The 10,308-nt window shown below is 34.0% G+C and overlaps 1 protein-coding gene across 1 annotated transcript; it reads right to left on the bottom strand.

The window, feature by feature from the left end:
* Positions 1-273: 273 nt before the first annotated feature.
* Positions 274-5,276, bottom strand: LOC129309214 (probable methyltransferase PMT26). Its single transcript, XM_054950649.1, has 9 exons — positions 5,071-5,276; positions 3,121-4,224; positions 2,884-3,033; positions 2,358-2,628; positions 2,015-2,125; positions 1,752-1,926; positions 1,263-1,535; positions 957-1,151; positions 274-869 (listed from the first exon to the last, which is right to left on the bottom strand). The coding sequence occupies exons 2-9, from the start codon at positions 4,183-4,185 to the stop codon at positions 641-643; spliced, it is 2,469 nt and encodes an 822-aa protein (XP_054806624.1). The 5' UTR covers positions 4,186-4,224; positions 5,071-5,276; the 3' UTR covers positions 274-640.
* Between the last annotated feature and the right edge of the window lie 5,032 nt (positions 5,277-10,308).

Here is a 10,308-nt window from a genome sequence, read left to right as displayed (position 1 = left end):
ACTAAGATAATGTATATTCAACAAACTCGGCACATTTGAATCTTTGTTCCCGGACTTATTCGATTATCTAATAGAGCTAGTTGATGACATCATCGACGTGGATAGGATTTGAATTCTCCCCCACCCAACTCGCAATCAAGTTGACAAATGGGAACATACTTAACAGTTGACCCTGGCATCAAATTCTAATTATTCCACCATAAGTTCCGGAGTAACCCACTCCGGACCCGTTTGCACTCTACCAAAAAGGGGCTATGAAAAGTAAGAGCTGTGTTAAGAGCCACAGAAAATACGAGTATGATTTCAAGAACAACAAAACTATTAGGCTTCTAAACCAATTGCCTTTACACTTTTGCAAGAATGCTATCAGGTTTACCTCCCCGCCATTCAACGTTACAGCAGAAGACATCACCCTCCAAATAAATATCAATATTGAAAAACCAAAGGACGACGGAACACTAAGGTGCCTAACTAACATCATACATGACTTATGTGGAAGTACCAGTTACACGAGATTTCTTTTTTCTTGTTTTTTCCCCCTTTTTTCTCTTCTTGGAAAAAAAAAATTCAGAAGTTACACGAGCATTTAGAGCAACCAAACCCAAAAATCACCTATTTCTCATCTGCAGCACATCCATGATTAGGCAAGAGCGTACTCAAGTTTTTCCGATTCTGATGGCCGCCACATGGATTTCTGGACACAGAGCAATCCCTCCTTGTCCTTAGAGTAAGTCATGCGAACCTCCCAATGCATTGCCCTCAACATGCTTTCAAGCTCAGTAATAATTTCAACATTGTCACGGACAATAAGCTTCCCCTCAGGCCTGAGAATCCGATCAACCTCAGCAACAACAGCCACTATATTGCACCTGCGTAACCAAATCAACCCAGATTTTAGTAATCTGACCGTTAAATTTTGTTGACGATAAATGTGAAAGACAGTAATTAATGCACACCTTTTCTTGAGCTTTGAAAAGAGATGATCTGCATGGAGGAGATCATAGGTCCTAGGGTAGGTACTAAAGGATTCACACCAATCATGATATATGCCAAAAAGGCCACGTTCATATATGATGGGAAGGGTATCTGCAGTCTCTATCGAAACCACGTTCATGACCCATATTTTCATATTCCTCAGAGCAGCAGCAAATCTGCAAACCGTAAAGGGGGTCAAAGCAAGAAAGGGCAAGATGCCGAAGATAATAATCACAACCTATTATAACTCAAACAGAGCAACAACTGCGACCATTAATAGTGCTTACCCTCCGTAGACAGCTCTCATATCCATGACATTTCTCACTTTTGACCAGTCAATTCCCATCCCATTTAGATAGGACTTGGACACCACACGACTCCAGTGTTCATAGTCAGCAATAAAATCATCAGGGGCAGGCTTTCCATATACTCCAACTTGGGAACTCAACAACCAGTAGGGTGCTTTGGTCAGTCTTGCTGGCCACTGCTCTGGCCATTGTGACCCACGTTCAGCTGAATCCACTGGCACTTTGTGCATGCAAGCTTGCAATGGAATATTCCTGTCACACCAAAGAGATTAGACATTCACAATATATTAAAAGTACAAGATTATTGAGCGTAGCCTTGTTGCTCAAGGTTTTTATTTGTAGCAGAAATGGTAAACATCAGTCCCAGCTGTATTCAAGTTTCATGATTTTTATATGTAAACACAGTATGCCTCCTAAACATTTTCCTTGCTTCAGAATAGTAATAATACATCAGTAAAGCAGAAATACCATGCTGCATTAGGATCATCTGAGTCAGGACACATAGGAGGCTCATTCTTTGAACGTTTCTCGTAGCACTCATTAGACATTGGCTTCCTGTAGATAGCAATACCCACACCATTAACTTTATCCTTGGTGATGGACACAACTTCCCAGCACATAGCTTTCGTTAGTGCTTTCATGGCTGCAAATGAATGCATTAAACTTATCAGTTAATATGTGCTAAAATTTAAATGAATAAAGGATGTAAACGTAAGTTTTATACCACCTACCATTCCAAATTCCAACATCTTCAGCAAGCTTCTGATAAATAGGAGTAGCAGACCATACAAAGAAACCACCAGGTCGCAATAATCGATTTAGCTCCAACAGAAGTTTACCACCTGCAGCAGTACAAATTGATAAACGTCCCAAAAAATTCCTGTTGTCTTTTGCATTGAATTCGTGTCATTACTATCTATACAAGTTATCTTAAAATCACAATGCCTAAAAAGGGGCATGAATTTTTTAAAGCATAAATGCTAAACAAAACTAGTATTCGTTTGCCATACAAAACACATACATATTAACATGCATTGTCTAATCAGCACCATAAAAGTTTGGGCATTTAAGTACCTTCTATATGCCAAGGAACTCTGCATCTAGCACAATGGACAATATCAAATACTCTCCCAGGGTAGGGAAGCCTCTGTGTGCCCATCACAGCAGATATAGCAGGAATTCCCCTTTCAAGTGCAAATTGTACTTGAGCTTCATGTTCGTCTTTAGGAGCAAGAGACATAGTAAGTACGTCCCTATCAAAGAGAAATCCTCCAAAGCTGGCAACACCACATCCAACATCCAGCACCAAGCGTGAGCGTTTTCCCCAAGCGATATCAGGTACAGACTGCATCAACAAGATTCTGTAGTTTAAGAAAAATGACCAAGAAATTCATGGTCTACAAAATAGATGGAGACAAAAAAATGCCAACACTTGACAGAGTATGTGATGGTTAACTAGTTTATGGGAAAGTTTAATATATCTAAAATGGTGGATAGATGCTTAAAGCAAACGTCATCCAAATATAAACTTACAGAAATATTAACATCAAGATGAACTGTTAATGTCAATACCAACAAGATATTGGAAAATATATACTACCTCTTGTATAAAGTCAATGTAATGAAGTGCCCCATGCTTAAATTGGGTTCCACCACCCGGAAAAGTGAGGTACTCGCCAGTTACTTTCACCCAATTTTGGTGACCCTTGACTTCAGCAAGCTTAGCGTGAGGAACATTGGAATACCATATCTGCAAGAGAAAAATTTATTATTTTATGGAAGAATAAATTTTCAAACACTAAATGACAATTTACAAGCATTGTCAGTCTATTTCTACCTTCTCTCTGCTTTTAGGCCACTCAATAGAGCGTTTATATCCTTCAGGAAGAGGAACCAGGCAGGTGGGAGGCTCTTCAGGACAGTGCCTCTCTCGATGTTCATAGTGCTTAGTGCTTCGAAGACTCTTAATTGCTTTCAAATTGTCCAGACATGGAATGTAATCAGGGCCAGCAGTAACTTCACAAACTTTCCAATTGTACCCGGCTGGCTGTCTAGAGGATTCTTGAGCCTCCTTTTCATTCTTTGACTCTGATGCCTGAGTTGAGAAGGACCCAGTTTGAGTGGTAGTTTCATTTAGAAGCTCTGACTGAGCTCCAGAAGGGTATACCTCATTCGAACTTTGGTTTTTTGCATTCTCATCTGTATTCTTCTCACCAGAGTTTTCGTCAGATCCTTCGCTATCATTCCCTTCCACCTTCTCCTCTATCTTACTATCTTTTGTTTCACTTGCATCATCTGATTTCTTCTCACTTTCACCTGAATCAGAGTTTTTGTCATCATCTGACTCAGATTTTTTCTCATTCTCATCAGAATCAGGTTTCTTCTCAGGTGAAGTTTCTTCAACCTCTCCTTTATTGGAAGTTTCATTACTGTCTTCATTTTTCTCTGAGGCTTCAGGGTTTGATTCTGAATTTTCTATCTTGGAATCTGTGTCTCCTGTTCTTTGATCTCCATCTTCTTTCCTGGTATCTTCAGAAGACTTCTCCTCTTTCTTCTCTTGGTTTTCTGACAACTTATCATTGTTATCAGGGTTGACGTTACCATCCCCCTTGGTTGCATCCTCAGGCAAATCACCTGGATTATCTTCAAATTGCCGTGTATTCCCTTCATTACTTTCACTCACGTGTTCTTTCAACCCACTCTGTTCTTTCATGTCCTGTTCTTTGATTTCATTCTTGTTCTCCTGAGACACATCCATGTTTTGGACAGGAACTACGGAGGATGATGTCATCATCCAGACCCCAACTAAGCATAGGGCAACAAACACAACAATAGTCACTGTGGAACAGTAACTCGAACCTGATCTTCTATTATCTATTCTAGTGTATTTCCCGATTGCCATTGTGTTGGACTGCAGTAGTTCTTCACAAGTAGTTTAGACCTGGACAAGAACAAAACAGCAATGAAATACGTCTCACAATTTATATCAACAAAGCCAACACTCAGTTGCCATTATCTACCCAGTCAGTTGACACAGATGCATGAAATGAGTTCAAATATTCCCCAAATTTTCTTGTGCAAAGACTAGTATGAAAATTAAAGACAGAAATTCACTAAATTTTGGATGAGTAGAAACCGCGTTCAACTAATATTTAATTAATGGAAGTTCTACATATATGTTTTTTTCTAAAATAAAATAAAAATATAAGGTTGGACTGGGGTAAAATTATACGTGAGCGAGAGGATCAGAAGGTATCAATGATCATTTGGCATCTCAGTGATTGAAATTCAACGGAGACTCGTCAAGGTAATGCCAAGCAAATCATCACAGTGGGAATATGACATATTTTAAAGATGCAAGAACTTTCAAAGCATACAAAACTGGCTACCCGGTGCCTTTGCGGTTGACAGCTGTGCGCCAAACAGTGAAGGCAAGCAGTACGCAGAAATAAAAGAAAAGTATACAAATAAATTACATGGCGAAGTCCACGATGATTACACAGATCTACATAATCCAAAACACATTCATAAAGAATAACAATTCATACAGCTGCATCAACAATCATTGACAGATTTGCAAAAGAAGATCAAGAAGAACAGAAGCTCACGTACGAGCACAGCACATATCAAGAGAAAACGGAAAAAAAGACACAAGAAAAAAGAAAATAAGTTAAAATCACGCGTTTAAATGAAAGATTTGAACGGAACAGGAAAAATAAATGGACGAATCCGAGAAGAAGGTGAATGCATAACTAGATCTGAGACGCGGAAAAAAGATTCGACGTACCTTTCTTTAGCAGATCTGAGTAGGAGAACAGAAGATCGTCACTCCATTGTTAGCAGAAAGATGAAAGAAGAATAAGAAATGACAGCTGCGTTAAAGCGAGTGTGAGACGAGGAAGGTGAGGGAAGCTAGAGATTATATAGAAGAAGAGAGAGAGATGAGAGGGACGGACATGGGAATAAGGCAATTTGGTCGCTAGCGATTCAATGTCTACAGGATTTGCTGAAAGAATAATAAAATACTGATGAGAGAGAAACAAGTGAGAGGTGAAAATGAAACGATGATCGATGAGTGAGAAAGCAGGGGACGACGAGCGCAGCTAAAAACAGAGTCGGTGAACGAGTTACCGCTACGGGGAATCCGTGAAACCGGTTTGGAATTGTGATCGATAAAAATGCTTCGCCAGCTCAGCAAATTCAAGAAACATAAATAGTTTCTTTTCAAGGAAAATTACATCAGGGTCTCAGATTTTATTTCATAAATTTTGACTTCAAATTTAAAACTGGATAGAATTATTAAGTTGTATACTAAAAAGTTACTATTAATTACATTGCAATAATACTTTATATATAATATATAAAAATCTAATAAACCATACTACTAATTATGACCTTAAATTAAGTAGTCTAACTCGCTTTTTAAATTAAAATTGTAGAAAATATAAAACCAAGACCAATTTTAATTAATTTCTAATAATAATCAATTACATGTTAGTAATGTTTAAGCTTATTGCATATGAGGGGGACGTACTTATATACAATGTAAAGGGGTAAAGGGGGCAAGTGCCCTTGCAAAAGGATTTCATTTTTCTCAATTTTACATTTATAGTATATATAAATGATCATCAATATTTACTACTATTAATTTTACTGTTCTCATAAAATGTGTGTGTGTTTATTTTGCCCCACATTCTAAAATTGTTGGATCCATCACTCTCATGTTCATATGGCATGCCAGGGTTTGGACGGGCGCAAGTTGATTCGTTTTGTTCGTCCCTGGCATTGTCTTCATTGAAAGAAGCAAAAGAACTTCCTTGGCCCAAAAAAAAGAAAGAAACAAAAGAACACTAGCGATTCGATTTACCAACTATACATAATCCCAATTTCCAGGTTCGTGAGATGTGAGTATGTTAATTTCCGTTTTACATGTTACCTGATTAGCATTTTACCGTTCTGCCTAACAGCAGTCAAAACTTAAAACCGTTACAAAGGCACATTCTTTTGTGGACTTTTTGAATTGTTATAATGTTATATTACCCATGCTAAGACCGTTGAAATTGTGAGATCTTATTAGTCAAAACTAATATTAGTATGCTTTTTAATGTAAGCCATTTTAAAGTATTCCACAAAAAAGTTTGTTAACAGTACGTACATTTTTAACATGAAATTATTTTTAGTTTCATCGTTGCCCTTGATGAGTAAATCAAATTCAAAAAACATATACTCTTTTTAACCCCCTTATTATTGAAAACTGATAGTTAGAGCATTTTTTAAAATATTATGAGTAATCTCTTAAATTCTTACGAGGTGATTTACATTAATTTAGATTATAAAATTATTTTGCAAAGGCAACTAATATAAAAGACTAAATTAAAGGGAGCATATAAAAAATTGAGACGTGGGCTTGATTCCAATGCTAAAACTTTCATTTCCAGCAATGAATGGAGATTTAAAAACATGTACTCCCTCCTATTATATTTATAAGGCATGAAATTAAATATAACGATTTTGTGGACATATTTATAAAATATGTTATTGGCTTTTTATTACAAGTTTTTTTCTTTTATTCTAATCAAATGTTAATGAGAGAAAGTATATTATTAAATTATATATATTTAACAAGGGTAAAAATGAAAATATATGTAAATGTTAATAATTAATTTCAATAAAAGGAACTAATTAATCGATAAGACAAGAGGAGGCATGCAGTTTGAATAGCTCTTGTACCTAAACTGAATAGCAATTTCAAATTTTAAATTTTTTTTATACCTTAATTATTTAAAATTTTAGCTCCTCTAGCTTTCTTGTTTTATTCATATTTTTATTATCAGTGTTTTTATTACTCTTGTTTTTCTCTTATTTCTCATTCTCACCTATATCGTTGACTGAAAAATAAACACAAGTTCATCACTTTCAATTTTCTTTTTACTTTGAACATTAACTCATTTTTCTTATTCATTTGAAATTTGTTACATTATTTGGATAATAACTTCATCAATTTAAAATGTAATATTTTTAATGTCAAATTTTAAAATTAAAATTAAAAATCAAATCCAAAGCTACTTAAAATAATTATTTTTATTATTATTATTTTTTTAAAGTAGTCCCTATGCAGACCATGGCGTTGAAGAGAGTCCATCCTGGAGTAGATATTCCTGGAAAAAGACGTATCTTAAACAATACTCAAGGAATCACAACAAATAACAGAAGAAAATGTACCTATTAAATGAGCTTCAACATGCAGTGGCCAATGATGACCTATGGTAAAGTAACTTTCCAGAAGGTGAAATTAACAGCCAGGTGCGTGCATGGAAAAAAGAGAGAGAGAGAGAGAGAGAGAGAGAGAGAGAGAGAGAGAGAGAGAGAGAGAGAGCCTCACCATTTCTTGCTTTTAATTAATTAATCATGTGCATTGCACTTTTAGATCCAAACACATAGGATCCAGGGAAAATGCTGATGTGCAGAAAACAACACACAGAAAAGAGAACATTTTTTTTGCTTATATAATAAAACAACATACTACTCTGTTTTTATTTATAAAAAAAATATTATTTTTATTTATTTTTATATAAGTAAAATTACATATTTTAATAAGTATTTATTACATATTTTCTAAATGGCCTCTTATAATTTACATTAATAAAAAATAATTAATACATATTTATATTGATTAATATAGGGTATTTTAGTTCAAATTTTTTATTTTTAAATATAATTATTATAATTAATTAACTTTCTTAAATTGAATAATACAGTTTTTTCTCTTATATATAAAATGAACAGATTACATAAAAGAGAACATTAATTTTGAAACAGTGCCTCGTCATCTCTCTCTTTTTTCCCCCTTCCCTCCGTTTGTGCCACAAAACGTGGAAGAAAACCAAATTCAATGTATATAGAAAATCAGATAGTGATCTGTAGTTTTTTTTTTTTTTTTCCATAAACGCAAGAACACGACTTTTCCGTCAATGTGTGTTATTCTAAGTAGCTGTTTTGTATACACTTACACAGAGTTCATGTCTAGGTACACTTCTTATATATGTTACGTAAATAATTTTGATTCTGGTTGAAAAATTTTATATATATACTGGCTAAACACACACACACATTTAGCACTGGCCGTGCAAATGTCGGTGGCGGCATGAGTTGAGTGATTGTATAGAATACGCGAAAACCATACCTGGCCCACCACCATGTGTTACCCTGCGGCAGTTCCGCCTCCAAGCGCCACCTATTCTTATTTGAAAAGGAAAAGGAAGAAAAAAAGAAATTGAAGAAAAATAAACGGAAAAAATATGATAAAAACGTAATTTCACTTATATCATAGTATGTCCATTACATTCAAGAGTAAGTTTAGTTTACTTGAAAATAGCAAAAGATGAAATTATTAAAAAAAATACATTTCTTGACATTTTATTTTCATTCGTTCGTATTACATGTGAATGTCCCATCTCCCACGTAAAAAACACAAAAAAAAGTGAATAATTGATCTATTGATTCCATGGATCATGAAAATTAGACAATGTATGAGAAATTTCTGCATGAAACCCATACATTATATTATTCATATTCTATCTAATAAAAATTATAACATATTAGGTAGTTGTAAATATAAAGTATTTTTGCTATTGATGATGATAGAAAAAAAAATACAATATGTTGAAGAGATACCAAATTCTAAAAACAAAGTCATAAAAATAATGACACGTGATATTTTGTTTAATTAAACTGCTACAATTTGACATATTTTTATTGACTAGGGCATGGATGGCATGAGATACTGGGTTCATGAGACAACCATGATTATTTGATTAGTTACTGTATTTATGAGCTCATAAGTAATGACTTCTATTTTACATAAAATTTAAAAAGAAAAATATAACTAATTAAAAAGAATTAGACCTTAATTAGACCTGTAATTTCTCTTCAATTAAAAGCATTAATTTTATTTTAATTAAATAATGGTAATGCAATTCAATTTATGTAGGAATGGTTCAGCCAAAAATTTGGTATTGAAACACATTCACAAAAAATTCTGGTCTTCGAAAGATTTGATTCCTTATAATTGTATCCCTTTGTTGTCCCTCTCTCCAGTGAGCGGTGGATTTTTAGATGGAATTGAAAAATACACTCTTGCCATGGTTTAAAAATCAATAATTTTATATACTTTCTTCAATCCTATTTATAAGACAGAAAAAATAAATTTTTTGCCCCTATTTAAGTTACATCATTAAACTTTCATAATAAATTTATCATTTCACTCTCCATTAAATATTACAAAATAAAATATATTATTAGTACATATATATATATATATAATAAAAATAAATTTAAAAATTTATTAAATTTTTAGATAGAGTTAACAAAATTTTAAATTTTTTTAATTTTGATAAAACATGTTAAAAGTAATTTATAAATAAAATTAAAAAATAATAAAAAAAAAGTTATTGTTTTTACATATCATTTCAAAGAGACCTAGTGGGTTGCGAGAATTATGGAAAATAGCCAACAATGTGTTGACGTTTTGTCTCGGTACTTTGACTGAGAAGAGGAGTGCAAAATCAACCAAACAACCGACAAAGCTAGTGGTCAAGGCTCTATGTGCCATACATCTTCGTTAGGATTCACCGCACTGTATTATTCTCCAAAGTAGCAACGAAATATTGCACAAACACTTAAAACAAGATTAACTAAAAGTCAATCGTTGTGTCTTTTTTCTTAATAAAAAAAAATCCGTCATATTAAAACAAGATTAACTAAAAGTCAATCGTTGTGTCTTTTTTCTTAATAAATAAAAAAAATCCGTCATATTTCATTTCGTGAGTGTGTTAGCGTGATTCAACATGGCAACTCCTCGCAATAGCATCTAAATCGTGCCGGCCTCGACGCTTGACTTATCCCAGCCAGATATCACGCTTCCAGCAAGTAATTAATTTTTTATAGACAAAAAGGGCTGAATTTCAAATCAGCACATGTTCAAAGACTTGGACGCGGTTTGGGTAATTAGCTTTTCACATTCTAA

The sequence above is a fragment of the Prosopis cineraria genome, unplaced genomic scaffold (assembly GCF_029017545.1).
Source record: "Prosopis cineraria cultivar Desert tree isolate PC_DT_omini unplaced genomic scaffold, ASM2901754v1 PC4, whole genome shotgun sequence".
In the NCBI taxonomy this organism is placed as follows: domain Eukaryota; kingdom Viridiplantae; phylum Streptophyta; class Magnoliopsida; order Fabales; family Fabaceae; genus Prosopis; species Prosopis cineraria.
The sequence above is the reverse complement of the archived record's forward strand: the minus strand, read 5'-3'. Positions and strand labels throughout refer to the sequence as shown.

Excerpts from the sequence above, each read along its gene's own strand:
- LOC129309214 (XM_054950649.1), bottom strand. The coding sequence starts at position 4,185 with ATGGCAATCGGGAAATACACTAGAATAGATAATAGAAGATCAGGTTCG. Across the intron at positions 1,927-2,014 it reads AGATGTTGGAATTTGGAATG|CCATGAAAGCACTAACGAAA; the intron begins GTAGGTGGTATA and ends ATTCATTTGCAG. Across the intron at positions 1,152-1,262 it reads ATGAGAGCTGTCTACGGAGG|ATTTGCTGCTGCTCTGAGGA; the intron begins GTAAGCACTATT and ends TACGGTTTGCAG.